This window comes from Passer domesticus, chromosome 1 (assembly GCF_036417665.1).
Source record: "Passer domesticus isolate bPasDom1 chromosome 1, bPasDom1.hap1, whole genome shotgun sequence".
NCBI lineage: Eukaryota > Metazoa > Chordata > Aves > Passeriformes > Passeridae > Passer > Passer domesticus.
Window position 1 is genome coordinate 19,511,196 of NC_087474.1, and position 16,767 is coordinate 19,527,962.

Below are 16,767 nucleotides of genomic sequence, written 5' to 3' on the forward strand. Positions count from 1 at the left end.
TAGTGTCCTTATCACACAGCTGGTAAATAAAGGGCCGGATAAAGAAACTGGGAAGAAACTGGTCTCCTAGGCTCAAAGAGTTGTAACCTGTAGTGCAAATTCCAGTATCCTTCAGGGATTTCTGCTGGGAGCAACAATGCTCTCAGTAACTTAATGATCAGAGCAAGTTGAAGGGGAACAATCAGTACAGTAGAGGCCATGGCTAATGTTCAGAGGGACATGGACAGGCTGGAGAAACGGGCAGACTGGAAGTCCAATAAGAACAAGGATAAACTATGGCATTTTAAATGAAGCCAGAAGCTGACCACATGAAAAGCAGGAAATCATCTGCAGGTCCTATTGGGTGAGAGGTGTCAGCAATGCAGTCTGGCAGCTAAGACAACCAACCACACCCCAGCTCAACCTACAGGTCAGCACAACCAACAAGGTGAGGAAAGTGACCCTTTCCCTCCATTCTGTACTTGTAAGATTGCATCTGGAGCATTTTGTTCACTTTGGGGCTCCCAGTGCAAGAAGGCTATTTACCTAAGTTCAATAGGTAGCTGCCAGGATGGTCAGGGAGAGTCACATACAAGGAAAAGATGGGAGAGGTGCTTTCAGCTTTGAGAAGAACAGCCAAAAAGTGGGGCTTACTGCTTTCAACAACCAATTAGTCAGAGTATACACTGAAGATGCAGCCAGATTCTTTCTTAGAGCTGCACAGGACAAGATGCAACAGACAAGTTGGAACAGTAAAAATTGCAAACAGATTGCAGAATTATTTTTTTATTTCCTTACTTAGTAAGTAGAACTAGTTAAATACTGAAACATGTTGCCCACAGAAGTTGCAGAACCTTTGACCTTGGAGGCATTCAAGACTCGACACGGTCCTGAGCAACTTGATCTAATTAGACCTGTTTGAAGCTGGGGGGGTTGGACTAGATGACCTCTGGAGGGCACTTCCAACTCAGATTATGATTCTGTAAGAAAAATGCCTCATGAAGCCTCCTGGGTTTACAGGGATACTGCTAAAACATATCAATTTATCTGTTACACTGGCAAAAAGCTGCTGTACACAAGTCCTAATTTTAACACATCAGCCAGTATATCCAAAGTAAGGATTGCAAAATATTTCAGCAGAAACCTCATATATTTTCCTTTTACTTGTAATCAATTTAAGTTAAATTCAGCTGTTGCAGAGGTTTATAAAAGATAACAAAAAATTCACTCCTCTCACCTGGGTATGAGACTGAAATAACAGAATTAAAAACATTTGGGGAGGAAATTCCTGAAGTTACTTACCCTGTGCGTGACTGTCCAACTTTATCACAGATGTCTAAGATGAGGCCCCAGTCCTCCGCAGTGTTCATCTCACTGGTTGCTTTCTCTGATAAATAAAGTATAGGTAAATCAAAATACAAATTTTAAAAAAAATATTTTAAATTGTCAATGAAAATTTTGCTATATTACCTCTTGGTATATTTCTAAATGTATGAAAAATCCCGATACTTAATAAAAATCATATATTAACATTGTCGTATCTAATTATTTTTTATTTTCTAATTTTCACTTGTGACCATAAATTTTAATTAATAGACAAACATATTTTGGGGTTGTTTTACCACATCATAAAGGTGCACACAAAACATGATACAAGCAGTATAGCTATCAACAGATTTTTTTTTTCCATTTGAACTATAAAGTTTAATTGGATATGAATACCCAAAGCATTGGTTCACTGTTTGCAGAGTCAGATACAGCTGAATTTATCACCTTCCCAGATACTAAAGTGCTGTGTCTTGCATTTCCTTTCATGTATTACATTTCAGCAAGAAGGATTTAAAAAGTCATCATAATCACTAAACTTCTATATTCCCATTCTTACTTCTGCTTTGGATTACATATTTCACTGTTTCTTTTCAGCTATAAAGACTGCTAAACCAAAGTTACTCTCAAAGAAGCCCTTGTGACTCTTCCTTCCAAATTTTTTTAATAGGACAAGAGTCCCTGGTGAAGACTAAAGAAACAGAGAGAGGAGGTAGAGAAGAAATAGATTCAATGTCAGAAGAAAAAATAGACTCCCTCCCTATTTGTCCCCCACAAAAGTTTAGTTACAGTAAGGATAACAATAAGTAAAAGCATTAAAGGAAACTGAACCTTATGCTGCAGCTCAATAGAAGATTATCTAAACACTGATACATCAGCTCAGACTGTAGAACATAAAGGAATGCACATGCATTTTTAATTACAAACCAAACAGTAGGAGAATAGGCATAGAAAAATACAAAAACTTTGTTTCCATCCTGGCTCTTCATCTAATGTTTACAGCTTCATCTACAAAAGACAAAATATGCCTCAGCTGTAAATACTAGCCTTCAGGGAATGTCTCAGACTACCTAGTTTTATGAAAGGAACCAAAGATTTCCCATAAAAAACCTCTCTGCCGGGAAAGATTCATTATCTAGATTAGCACTGGCAAAATTGCAAAGACAAAGACAAAGCAAAACATCTAATCTCCAAAAATTACAAGGATTATTCATATCGAAGCTGATGGCTTTTCTTATGAATGAGCTTCTATGGTCTACAAATTGATGTAGGTTACAGTTAATTAATTTCTTAATTCAGAACAAAAATGCAGAAAAGCAAAACTCTATGGTTATGTGATCCCAAAGTATTTCTGAGGAAAAATTCAACACTGACATATACACAACTGAAATGATAACACATCAGCTGTACTGCCTGATGCAAGGAAAACAGCAAAACAGTACAGGGAAATCCTAAATGGAAGTTAGTTACAGTTCTGTATGTTCTCTCAGATAAAGTAGAGGAACATTACCTCTTCTGTCTAAACACTATCAGAAAACTTGTTTGGTTATAACAGAAATATAAAAAATTATGGGTAGATACCATGCTAAAATCTAGCACTAAGATATACCAGCTGATCAACCAACCACTTCATTTTCCTTTCAGTCTGCTCTTGTTGCAATTCATGCTTATGACTAACAATCATAGAAATCTGTGATTTTAAGGTAAGACCCTTGAACTCAATGCCTTGCATGAACCATCACAGACCAAGGCAGTGTTCTGAAATTGCAGGCTATGCACACAGCAGCTGTTTTGCTCCAAAGTCAGCCTCAACTCTGCAGCACCAGAACTGCTTTTTTGAAACACAGAGCCCGAGTTTCCTACACTTCGTTCCTCAGACTGAAAGCAGCTGATAAGCACAGTGCAGACACACAAAACAGACCACATGGAGGCAGTTTACTTCCAGGACTCCACTGCTTCAGTTCGTTGCCTGCTCTACCGGAGCTGGACCAGCTCCAGTCATAGAGTGCCCGCACAGTTCCCTCCAAAGCCTCAAGTTCCTGCCAGGCTCTGAGCTGCACAAGGAGCTCACAATCCCAGACTGGTCACTCGTGCCTAATGCTGCATTTCAATTGGCACACCCTTTAGCAGAGAGATGAGCAATCCAATGGAACTGAAACCTTGGTCTTTTCCATTGTTCTACATAACAGACAGTTATCTGTATTTTTGACAACAATTAATCCTTCTTTCCTCACAATGTCAGCAAAGAGAAATGACACAGCAGTTATGTCTTCTGCAAACTAAGAAGTAAACTAATGCCTGTTTAATGTTTTAACATAACAGCAAACTGTGCTTTATGCTAATTTAAATACTTTGGCTAAAACTACAAATAAGATAGTGATTGATGAAATCCTGGATCCACATTAACCACACCAATTATAGCCTTTATTTTTATTCTCAATGAGAACATTTTGCCAATCTATCCATGAGTACAATTACAGGTTTTTTGCTATAACCATGTTCTTCCTTGGCAGTTGAAGTTAGTCCTATATAAAAAGTGCCTTTTGCTTGTAATGCCTTCCCCTAGGATACTTCCTCCACCAACAAACACTAGATTGTTTCTTAGTAAATTTCAGTCTGAAACAAAGATTCACTGTATACTTACAGTCTTCTGTAATAACAATCATCCAATAAATCAATCAAAAAACCCCAATAAAATGGAGAGGAGAGGAGAGGAGAGGAGAGGAGAGGAGAGGAGAGGAGAGGAGAGGAGAGGAGAGGAGAGGAGAGGAGAGGAGAGGAGAGGAGAGGAGAGGAGAGGAGAGGAGAGGAGAGGAGAGGAGAGGAGAGGAGAGGAGAGGAGAGGAGAGGAGAGGAGAGGAGAGGAGAGGAGAGGAGAGGAGAGAAGAGAAGAGAAGAGAAGAGAAGAGAAGAGAAGAGAAGAGAAGAGAAGAGAAGAGAAGAGAAGAGAAGAGAAGAGAAGAGAAGAGAAGAGAAGAGAAGAGAAGAGAAGAGAAGAGAAGAGAAGAGAAGAGAAGAGAAGAGAAGAGAAGAGAAGAGAAGAGAAGAGAAGAGAAGAGAAGAGAAGAGAAGAGAAGAGAAGAGAAGAGAAGAGAAGAGAAGAGAAGAGAAGAGAAGAGAAGAGAAGAGAAGAGAAGAGAAGAGAAGAGAAGAGAAGAGAAGAGAAGAGAAGAGAAGAGAAGAGAAGAGAAAAATTGCCTGTGAAGTTCTACTTAAATTCTGTCTCAAAACAAGGGAAGTTAAAAGTTAAGAACATACTGAGAATGTCAGCAGCACACTGTCTGAGCTGACTGTCCACAAAAAAGGCCTTTTATTAATGCTATGTCAAACACAAAGGAAACAGGACTACATCACAGCTCTGTTCCATGAAGCTGCACTACTCAAATTCAAGGCATTGTTTTCAGAGCACAAGCAAGGCCTACAATTGAACATAGTAATTTTAAGCAGGGCAAGACTGTACAATCTTATGTTGCATCAGGTTAATTTGTAGTAATTAATAGTTATTATTAATCTGAATTACTATTAATAGTAGTTTTAAATTTTTAACAGGTTTTTTCCTTGTTTTTTTCTTTTTTTTTTTTCCATTACTTGTCTTTACCTCCAACCTTGATTTTTGCAGGAGTTATTTAATATTCTTTTTTACCAGTAATTCCATAAAGACACACACACATACTCATAAGAGCCATAATTTCTGAGGAAAACAATAATTGGATGAATGGGTTCTTTGGTCAAAAACAACAATGATCGGGCACAATATAAGAATTCCTTTCTATATTATTTCAACAATTTATTTAGTTCCCAAAACAAACACAAGAGAGACAAAAAACTTATATCATTTTTTGGCCACTTTGCAAGGTGCAGACTTTGGAATCACCAGGCCTTGCTCTTTATACTTCTGCATTCGGAACACTGGGCCAGACCAGTTCCATCTTGCCCAACATTCAGTCTCTAAAACATATATTATACCTAAACCAGACACCTAGGAAAACATAAAAGAGAACAAGGTAGGCATTAATTGTACTTCCCTACAAACACATCTTTCAGTGACCAACAATTTGCAGCTTCGTAACTCCTGAGTCAGAATTGGTGCTCCAACCACACAAACATTGTCATAAATCACACATAGAACAAATAAAGCATTCTGAAGCAAAATGCATCTGGTTTGATGGAAATATCAGCTGTGTTTGTATCTTTAGCTTCTCATTAATTTGTAGAATAAAATGTCCTTTTAATAAAGCACCTACACGCTGAAATCATTCTTCTAGACATATATTGTATCTTTTTTCATGGCACTGAACAGCACCTGGCTTCTAAGAAAAACATTGTTCCTCATTACAAAAGAAATAGACTCTCACTGAAATACTGTACCTAAAATCCAGAAAAACAGAGTTACACTTATTGAATGAGAAGCCAGGCCAAAAAGATCTAAATATATGAGTTTAATTACTTATGCATTGGTTGAAAGTACACAGGCTATTGCACAGGCTCTTTTGGGATACCTCAATCACCCTGCCTCTCCTTGTGTCACAAGGTTCATTAAGTGTGTTGAGGCCTCATTTCCCTCTAATTTACACAATCCTGAATACTTGGAGCATTGATAAAATTCTGGTTGTTCCTTTGTTTTGTACATTATTTATCAATTACAAGCAAAGTAAAAAATATTTGCACTGTGATTCTATTTGAAGTTCCCTATTACATACAAAACACAATTGCAGTTGATTATTTTAGGGCAGAAGAAAAAAAAAATAAACCCTTTTCTCAGAAGAAAAAAAAAAATTTCCTAAAATACATGCCTGTCCTAAAGAAATTTATCATCAGATTTACAAAGTACTATTAGACAGAAGAAAGGTAGTGCATGCTGAAAAAAATCCATTGCCAGATTTAGTGGTTGATGCTTTAGGTGCTGGTAAAAGGAATATAAATATTGCTGCAGATTTGCCATGGAAATATGTGCTAGTCACTTAATTTCTCTGTCTTAATTCTGTATCTTAACAATAGCATTTTACTGCCCTATCAGAAATCTGCAAGAGTAAATACTCTCATGACTGTTTGGATACTGCAGTGAACCACATGATGCATTTCTTAAGGCAGAAAACTTAGTCACTACCCATTGCTAACATCATTTTCACAGGGAGTTCTTGGCAGGCCTAAGCTTCCCAAGCTTCAGTTTTTACTGACATTTATTTTGAAAGAAAAACCCCAGCCTAAGAACTGAGCTATTTTTCTGCAACAAAATCTCAAAGATGTTAATACTAGTAGAATTTTAATAAAAAACAAATCTAGATCAAAATACCTTCAAACCTAACACTTAAAATGTACATTATTTGAAGCAGTTAAAACAAGCAGCAGTAAAAACTGTGAGAAAATTCTATCAATATAAGATTTTCAACCATCCTACTTATTATTTGCTATTACTCTATACTTGGATGTAACATCATTTTCACAGTTGGACATCATTAAAATGAAATAGTGAAGTTATAACTTCAATTACAAAGAAACAAATGGCTACAGAAAGTCTTCAAAAGAATAGCTAAAGAAAGTCTTCCACTCACAGACTCGTACTACAACCACCTTCTAACACGATAAAAAATGTCAAAAATCTGTTATGTCATTATAAATAACACAGATTTAATGAAAAATTCAACACCCCCCAAGCCTTTTCTCCTCTTCTGCTCAAAGTTTTCTTTTCTTCACAAGGCTAAATAAAGAATTTCCCCTTCCCTATGAAATTGCAAACACTAAAATTCCAAAGCAATATAGTTTAAATCACCCTTAAAGACTGAAAATGACTGCAAATTTTTCTTTCTTTTTGCAGGCACTTGCTGAGAACTTTGGATTACATGCCATTCCACATCACTGAAGTTAAACGCATTTAAGTTTTGCTCTTTTTGTCTGTCAAATAAAAAGAACAAATACACTTGTTGGTCCATTCTACAGAAGGCACGACTTGAATATCAACCACTTTGCATTTGACTAACATGCTCAGAACTGCACAAGAAGAATATGTCCAACCAGATTCCATTTAGACAAGATTGAAAATACTCCTAACAGGCAATGACTCCATAGAGAGAAACTTGAATTCCATGTACTGTTAACTTTAATAAAGCTATTAACCAACTTCTGCAGTTTAACTGTACATGTGCAGTGTTCCCAAGCCCTTCTGGGAGCAATTGTAGAATGTGTGTGCTGTGAAAGCCCTGCAGCTGATCTGAGGCAAAGCAAGCAGCAGTGACTGAGGCCACCTCAGCCCATTCCTTCAGAAAACCGTGTAGGATCTCAGTGCTTACAGTGGCCCAGCAAAAATGAACATCACTTAGCTCAATGAACTGAGCAGAATGAAGACAAAAGGATTTACAACCTGGTTAAAAAAGGCTGAAATAGTAAGACTAGCTGAGCAAAAATAATTTAGATGTTAGATCTCTCACACAAACCCTAACAAATCCACAGAACTCACACTACCTTTTACCCAGAAATATTACAACACAACAGGAAGGTGAGCAAATTAGAGATATATCAGAAGGATGAATAGTCTGTAAACAAGGTGTATCACAGGCACGTCATACAAACAAAAGGTACCAGGATATTTTTGCAGAAGCCCTCAAGCCAAGCCACAGTATAAGACGCATTTCAGAAAATCACCAAGAAACTTCATTTTCCACATCAGGTATGCAATGCTATTTTTATCAGTTAGAGGAACAGATTTTACATGCTGAAGATCTACTTTGATTCTTCTAAACTTTGGTATTATAATACACACTGTCAGAGCTGAAAGGAGAAGCACTTAAGTGACAGTTCTTCCCTGGGAGGAAAGAAAGAGAATTACAAGAAAAGTACAGTCTTTCACTATGGAACACACTATGTTGGCTTCAAAGTGCCCAGCTGAAGTGACAGCCTGCTAATTGATAGTGGAAAAGATTTTTTTTTTGTTGGTTGATACACTGAAGGTGTATTCCACTCAGTCTTATCCTGTCAGCATTGCTATTTTTCACTGAGGACCTATCACCAAAGGTATCTTTAAGTAAGAAGTTCCTGTTTTTCATAAATATCTACAAATTACCAAAAAGGGGGGTTGCTACAGCTCCTTTTCCACACATTTTCTACTTGGTCTCCCTGCTAGCTCACAGTTAATGTCCTTTGTAAAACAAAGCTGAGAAAAACAGTAGGCAAATTCAGGGGAAAAAGTGCCAGTCTCATGACAAGCTGAACCAATCCTTGGAATTCATCTTTCTTTGCAGCCAGATGTTAACTTACAATCTACAGTCTCCATAATGATCTGGGGTCAAGAAACTCATCTGTGACAATTTTCCCTTCTTTTAGCAAACCTGGCTCAACAAAAAAGTTCAGCTCAGAGAGATATGTAATTGGGTGTTTTGAAAATGTTGACTAAGCAAGGGGATAAATCTAAAGAACAATGAGCTTAAATAGCATGAGGATTTTATTTCAAGAAATTGCACCATGGGAATAATGGTCAAACCATTTCTTACATTCTAAGAGCATCAAACTGTAGGCTGATCATATGTAATTCAAGCATATCATTAAGTATTTGAAGAGTCAATAGGATAAAATTATCAACAACAGCTAGAGTTATTAAAACATGGGGAAAATGATTACAAGTCACATCAAGTTCTACTATCTTACTAAACCACCTGCTTAATTTCTTATTACTGTAAATAACAAGCCTGAATTTCTTCTCAATCCTGTGCTGCCTCAAACCATCAGAGTAAGAACCAGAGTAACATTCAGAGCAAATGGAAATACTTTCATCCTTTACTATGTGTAAAGAAAAAACAAAAACAACTCAACCCCCTCCATATATTTTAACACCTTCTCCTAATATCACATGTGATTTTTATGACACCTTATACCAGCACCTGAGTTACAGATTACAGATTCTTGAGAAAATATCTAAATGACACTTGAGAACTGCTTTAGCAGTAAGCTCTTCATCAAACCTAGCCTAAGCACCACTACATTACTAATAAGCCTGTCATGACAGATTAGTAGACAGTCTTTTGGTTATCAAAGAAAATTTCACCATTATTTTACCTGAGTCAAACTTACAGATAAATCTGTATTTCTCAGGAACAATTCACTGGGAATAATTTTATGATTAGGATTGAGAAATACAGCAGAAACAGAAAACTTACAAACCTAATAAGAACACTTTTAATCCTAACCCCTTAAATGGAAGATTAGAGTTTCTTAATTATACTCTTAAGAGGCCCAGTTCTTGATGATTTTTTTTTTCTTTTTTTAAATTCCATTATTATGTTCCTTACTTGGGCACATTATCAAAGGTTCCCCACCTTGATTGTGAAAACTTGTGTCACCACTGATTAGCATCCCTTCCTGCTGAAATATTCCTAAATATGGTAAAAAAGAAACTTCAGAAAATGAAAAGTATTTGGGCTTCATCCAGAGATTTGGACTCTTGAGGATGACAATGGTTAACTTTCTCAAATCTCTGAGCATTCTTTAATATAATTAATTTAATAGCAGTCTTAAACAACATTCTTTAGCCAACTACACCTGAAAAAAACAGTTGTACAAAGTTGGTACAAATGGTAAACTATTATGGATGACCAGGTTCCCTGCAGCAGCATGCTAAAAGGACTAGCCAAATGCTGCTAGCTGGCCAGACAAACTGAAAAAATTGTCCTGAATGTAAGACATACTTATGCTCCTCAAAATGATGGAAAACAATTTCATTCCAGATATGTTCTCTGCAATCCTTTACTCTAAATGGTTCCAAGAAAATTTCCAACTACTCCACAGCACTGATGAGCTGTTCAGTAGAAAGGAATGCACAGCTACTGCAATACTATCAACTACTCCAGTGTCCAAATTCATATGAAATTCAGAATAGCTGCTGACTGCCTTTCTGTTTCGAGAATCTGATTTTAAAAAGAAAACTTTCTTGCTGGATAAGAACAAAAGCACAGCGCTCAACTTTCACTCACAGAAAACAAATGAAAAATAGCACTATGGCTTGACAACTTTTGGAAGTTTCCTGAGAACATGAGAGCTTACTCCACAGCTGATGCTATCTTACGAAGCCTGCCAAAAAATTCATCCAGATAATAGCAAATTCCCAAAGGGCCCAGAGAAGAAGAGCCCAGGGACACTTTCTGGGAGACTTCATCATTCCCATCTCCCTGGCACAAATCCAGTTAAGTGATGGATAAAGGCAGCAGGCTACTGAAAGTAGGCTGTCACCAACTAACAGCCTGCTGCTCCTTCAGTCTCCCTCAGGACACCATGAAAGGGGCCAAAAGGAAGAGACTGTTTACCAGTGAAAATCAGCTCATTGCCCGCTATCTGCTTTTCCAATCACGATTTGGTACTGAGTGGTTATTTCTCTCTCCTCATACAGTTTACAGACTAACACTTTTGAAAATTCTTCACTGTTGATCACAACAGGTTGGGTGTTGGCATCCTCTGCACCTAGAAAAGAGCAAGTGAGCCACTGAAGTAACTGATGGGTGCTACTGCCCTGCCTGGAGACTGGCAGTGCTGAGGAGCACATCCAGTGAACTGAGCTTCACAGACAAATCCTTCATCAGTCTGAGCTTCCCTGCCAGCCAGAGGCACTAAGAAGAAAAAAAGTGAACACCTGCCAGAACCTGAGTCTATCACTTTTTAATCTTATTAGTTCAAATAATTCTCTATTAGTCCATGGAAAACTGGCAAGCAGTACAATCTCTTCCTCACTTTCAGCTGTCAAATTACACTAGAAGACAGCATAACAACTAAGAAGAACTATTTATTACTTTCCAAAATAAGTCAGTCAAGTTTGTTACCAATAAAATCGTTAACTGAAGCACAGTCTTCAGCTTAAAAGTGTTAACAGTTCAAAATGAGAAGACCGAGCTATGTCTTATTTTGATGCAATAGACTAAGAATTTCTGATAACATACATACAGACTTTATATCTCAGTACTTTGTTTATGCCTTAATTCTTTCTCCTAAAAGGCTACATACTTTTCAAACAGTTTTGACTTGGTCTTTCTTGGAAGAGATGGAAGAATTGAATTGCAGCCTAAACGTCTGAAGTTTGATAAACATTAAGAAACAATGTATCTGCAGTTGAAAGTTACAACTGGTTCAATACTATTAAAGAAATTGGTTTCAAGAGACTTGTACAATGTTACACTTCTGTAGGAAAATAACCAAAGGGGGTCCTTATCCACATAGGAGAAAAATTCCCTTTATATTACAGGATTCTCCAGACAAAGCCTTTATGGCTCAAAGCAGAAGAGATGTCAGCAGCAGATCAAAAACAAACCATATTACACAATCTCAAATAAAACACACAAAACTAATTATTAACTGTCTATATGTTATCTTCAGTTTCGACACATCAGGATTAAGTACAATTTATTGTCAAGGAAAAGCAAGATATTTCCTCTCCGTCCAGTCTGGCCTTGGAACGAGCAAGGTGGGGATAACACCTGAGCTCAGCATGTCAAGCTTGAAAGGAAAAGAGAAAGCTCCCACAGGAATCCCCTGTAAATAACTAAATACAAAACGCTTTAATGGTTTTCTCATGCCTGTCTGCGAAGCAACTGTAGATGGTGCTTTCTACTGTTCATCCTTCCAAAAACACTCCAGCGCGGACCTTTCGCGCTGCTTGTTTTGCTGCGCTGCAGCGTTGCTCGTGCTGAGCAGGCCAGCTCGTCCCCCGCGAGCATCCCCGCGCTCGCCCCGCGGCCCGCAAGGCCAGCAGGGCCCCGGCGCTGGCCCCGCCGCCCCCGCCGGGACGCGGCCCCGGCCCGGCCCGGCCCGGTCGCTCCCGCCGCACCGTGGCCGCCGCCGCTGCTCCGGCTTCCCGGCCGGGCGCCAGCGAGCCCAGCCGCGCAGGGCCGGGACAGCGGGCCGGCTGCCCGCGGGGACGGAGCGGGTCGGAGGGCCGGCCGGCCGGCCGCGGGGTTCCCTCGGGGAGAGGCCGGGCCGCGGCAGCCACTCACCCACATCCTGGTCGAAAGGGTTGGTGGCGAAGAGCGGCATGGCGGGGCGGGGGGCGGCCGCCCCTCCCGGCGGCGCGGCGGCAGCGGCGGCGGCGGCGAGAGAGAGAGAGACAGCAGCCCTCGGCGGCGGCGGCGGCGGCGGCGGCTCCTCCTCCCGCCCCGGGCAGCTCCGCCGCCACCTCCTCCCAGCGCCGGGCGCCGCCTCCCGCGCGGCACGCCGGGAACCGGGGCTGGAGCCGCCGCGTTCCGCGGCGCCCGGCCGCGACAGCCGGGCCCGGCCCGCCACACCGCCCCGAGCGAGCACTTAGCCTCGGCCCAGCTCCTCTAGGTTTATATTATTTAGTTACGTGGAGCTCTTTCCTCCCCTCTGCTTTCCTTTTCCGGTTTTGTACCCAGACATGCTTGCTTTCTGTGGAAGATTTTTGGAGCTTCCCTATACGTTGGTCTGACTGAATCTTTTCATTGGTAATGCCATGGTGCTTGTGACATGGGTTAGCCTGACGGCAAAGGGCAGACTGGTGGTTGTGCCAGCATCTCTCAGAGCATCACACCAGTCCTCCGCGGTCACATCCCGTGGAGAGCAGTTGCTATCAGCTGGTCACAGGGCCTGGAATGTCCCCTGGCCTCTGGCTGCCTATCTGGGTGCTCCACTTTGTCAGCCTATGATGCTGGCTTCAGTGGGGTGTGTCCCACATTAACAATATGACTCATTGGATAAGACACGTTCTGCCTATTCTTGCAGTCACATAAAACTCAAGTCATTATTCTTAAGGCCTTTCAGTACTGTTTGATTACTCTGAACTAGTTAGATTGCAAATTAAGTAAAACTAGGCTCATGTATGTACTTGGGGAAAGAGTCAGACACAGCAATAGGGGCATATCACAGGCGTGCAAGCAAGAAATGAAAAAGGTACTATGACTGTTTGCAGGGCAAACACTAAATGCAGTCAATAGCACTAACCATGCTCAATAATGAATGTGATTGCATGCATTAGGCAGACTTCTGACACTTCAAATGAAAACTGTGCACCAAGCCTCTTCCCACAAGGATTTACAGTCACTAGGCACTTTGTTATTTTACTAAGGTTTTTTTTCCAGAACTCTAGTTCTGCTTCTTTACCTATCCATATCAACTGTTTTCAGCAACTAATGCAGGTCAGCATTGATCTACTGTGTAGAACTGACTACTTGTAAGGAATTGCATGTTTTCTTTGGATTCTGCCTCAATTCAATGACTAGATATCCTCAGAGGATGCTTTTCCTCCTCCCAATTCATCATCCCCCATCATGTTCACAAAAGACATATAGTAGATGCTCTCTGAGCCTGTTTCATCCCCTCCTTTCTCATCCCTTCTTTCTGATAGGTGCAAAACTAGTTGTAGGAAACCTTTCAAAACAGGCAGAGCTTTTATTCAGTAGTCCTGCAGGAAGAGCTAACACAACACTCATGGGGAACTGGGGTTTTAGACTGTCCTCAGCCTAAAAGCACCCCAACCCAACTTTCCTTCCCAGTATCCTACTCAATTTTTGAAAAAAGGCAGTCTATACCAGGAAGCATCTTAAGGGTCTGTAAGCATGGCTCATATTTTGATTCTGTAATGATTTTTTTTACTGCAGACACAGTGTGAAGTCCTTCCAAAACTCCATATTGTATTGTATCTCCCTCTTTTCCCTGTGTCATGGCTCTATCATTTTTTCCATGGCACAGAAATGGGTGGTAGGTAGAGCACTCTCCCAGGGAGTGTGGGGTTTGCCCTCTCAGACATAAATGGCTATAGAAACCAGCTTTTCCACTTTATGTGTGAGTAGAATAATGAATATGCTATTAAAAACAGGTGTGTTAATCTATATGCTATTAATAAACAGGTGTGAACTGCATCTTTACTGGATGTAGTTCAAAATGCTTTTATTATTTCCTACTGCTGCCTAAGTTAGCTATCTAAAAGGCGTATAGATCAAAGGTACAGGCTCAAATTGCATCTAATTTTGGGGGATCTACAGCTGAAAGAGAATGTAGCAACACTGCCCTGTGCCCACAACTATGTGCTGCCACCACATTTCTTGTATTAGATTTGGAATTTGATCCATTTCATTTGTGGTTGCACAATCAGCTGATCCAGCTGAAAGCTACCTCACTGCAGAGAAGTTCCCTGTTGGATCGTGTCACACCTCTGACTCACCTTGGAATTAGATCAGGCATGTGAAGAGGTGGGAAGGCATGGCTGGGGACAGTACTTCAGCAGTCTGGGTCAGGAAAAACAGGCATGTCCAGGGGATTATTCATCTGTTCTATTTTGGACCTCATTCTGAAGAAGGCCTCTGCAACAGTGACTCTGTTGATTTCACAGAGGAGCCTATCTGTCCAACAGTTCTCTGACTTAGGGCTTGTCTCTAGACAGCCTTATAGCAAGTTTTAAGTAGGGTGTTTTTTAAAAATATGTGCTACTTTTGTCTGAAGTAAGCAGTCTCAGATGACTGGTGCAGACATTTATTTTTTCTTAGCACACTTCTCTTTTTATATAGTACTGTTGTTCAGATACAGCAAAGAGATCATAGAATGCCTTGGGTTAGAATGGACCTTAGAGGTAATCTAGTTCCAATCCTAGACACTTTCCACTACACCAGGTTGGTCATACCCCTGTTCAGTCTTTGAAGCACTGCCAGGTTTGGGGCACCCACAACTTCTCTGGGCAACAAGTTCCAGAGCCTCACCACCCTGACAGGAAATAATTTCTTCCCAATATCTCATCTAAATCCACCCTGATTCAATTTAAAGCCATTACCCCTTGTCTTATTGCTGTGTCTCTACAATGTCCTTGTTAAAAAGTCCCTCTCCACCTTTCTTGCAGGCATCCTTCAGACACCAGAAGGCTGCAATGAGGTCTCCCAGAGCCTTCTCTTCTAGTCTGCAGAGCCCCAACTCTCTCAGCCCATCTCCATAGCAGAGCTGCTCCAGCCCTCTGATCATATTCATGGTGTCCTCTGCACTCATTCCAGCAGGGCCAGATCCTTCTTATATTGGGGTACCCAGAGCTGAATCCAGTACTCCAGGTGGAGTCTCATAAAGGCAGGTATTCAGTTAATTTCCAGCATAACATACTTCCTAGATTTTAAAGATGTGACATACATCTAAATTTGATTAAGTGTTTTATTTATATTTTTTGTTTATGTAAGTTATAACTTATTTTTTAAATTGTGACAACCTTATCCATATGAAGGTAAATTCTGGATTCTGGTGATATACAATTATTCATTTCTCTATAGTCTTAAGTAGGAAAGGCTACCTAAAAGGAGCAGATTGTAAATAACAATCTGCTGGGGAAGTTCTGATGTTCATCACAATCACTCAATTGACACCCATCTGCATTAGAAAAGCATTTTCTTAAAATAAGACAAAGCCATTGTAGCCATGGAGGCCCACTGCAGCTCCAGTTTGCTGGGGTAGCATTTCATTTGTCATGCCCATTTATTTAGGCATATCTTAGTTTTGTAGCTGCTGCATTGTAAAAGTAAGGTGTATGATGCCAGTAAAAAGTTAGGCCAGTACACTTCTAGCAAGGAGACAGATATGAAGAACAATGATTGTCTCACAATCAGTCCCACTGACCTTTATTTTAACTTCATTTTCATTATAGTCCACTGTGTACATTGCTTTTGGAACTGGAACCTGTGAAGAAAGGATAATCAAAGGAAAACAGAAAGGCTCAGAATAGAGCAAGTGCCAGCCGTCCATTTAATCACAGCTTTTGTCTTTGACAGGGCGAGTACAAAATGTTTTGGATGGCATGCAAGATGCTGTACTGCATAATGATATGATAATATGACGAAGACAAATTTTTTCCCAGTTACAGGGCACATGTAAATGCTTTAGCTACTGGACCACAGTGATTTACTTCCCATCTACAATCTTAGTGCATATGTTCTAATATTTTGCAAGTGTCCAAGCAGCATGGCTTACAGTATTCTTATCTATTTCATTATGTATAGAGAAAATATATGAAACTCATCAATACAGTAAGTCTGGTGTCTACTGTTAGGAAATCAGGCTAAAATTATTTAATTGTCCCTTTTTGCCTTAATATTTATGAAGTATGCAAGTAGAATTATATGAAGCATATAACCGGAATTCCTTCAAACCCATGTAATCTTAGAACTAGGCAAAGATTCTACCAATAAATTTTATAAAATAGTTCATTTTTCCCCAGCCACATTAAAAAATTGTGATGTGCAACCTGCTAGGTAATATTTGCACACAGATGCCAGAAACAAGGGTTTCTATGTACCTTAATCTCACTGAATTCAAAGCAATAATTTCAAAGGAACTCACATGAAGTAATACTTCATATATTTGCACTTAAGTTTTGTTAAATGATTTTGAATAACAAGTTCACTGAAGTCAAACACAAAAACGTGTTTATGCTATTTGCTTGAGTACTCTTATGGTAATGTATTCTGATACACCTGTAAAAGGCAGGTAACCTGTAAGGTGATGGCT

At 39.9% G+C, this 16,767-nt stretch overlaps 1 protein-coding gene across 2 annotated transcripts in view; it reads right to left on the reverse strand.

Moving 5' to 3' along the window:
- STAM (signal transducing adaptor molecule) overlaps positions 1 to 14,501 on the reverse strand; it is a 31,296-nt gene extending 16,795 nt beyond the window's left edge. The window contains exons 1-2 of one of the 2 annotated variants that reach the window (XM_064408708.1): positions 14,453 to 14,501; positions 1,282 to 1,366 (exon numbers count right to left, since the gene is read on the reverse strand). In XM_064408708.1, the coding sequence (XP_064264778.1) occupies positions 1,282 to 1,349 (68 nt within the window). In that variant the 5' untranslated portion in view covers positions 1,350 to 1,366; positions 14,453 to 14,501. Of the gene's footprint in view, positions 1 to 1,281; positions 1,367 to 12,272; positions 12,432 to 14,452 lie in introns of those variants that run through there. The other variant, XM_064408701.1, reaches the window with a different exon arrangement.
- Positions 14,502 to 16,767: the final 2,266 nt, after the last annotated feature.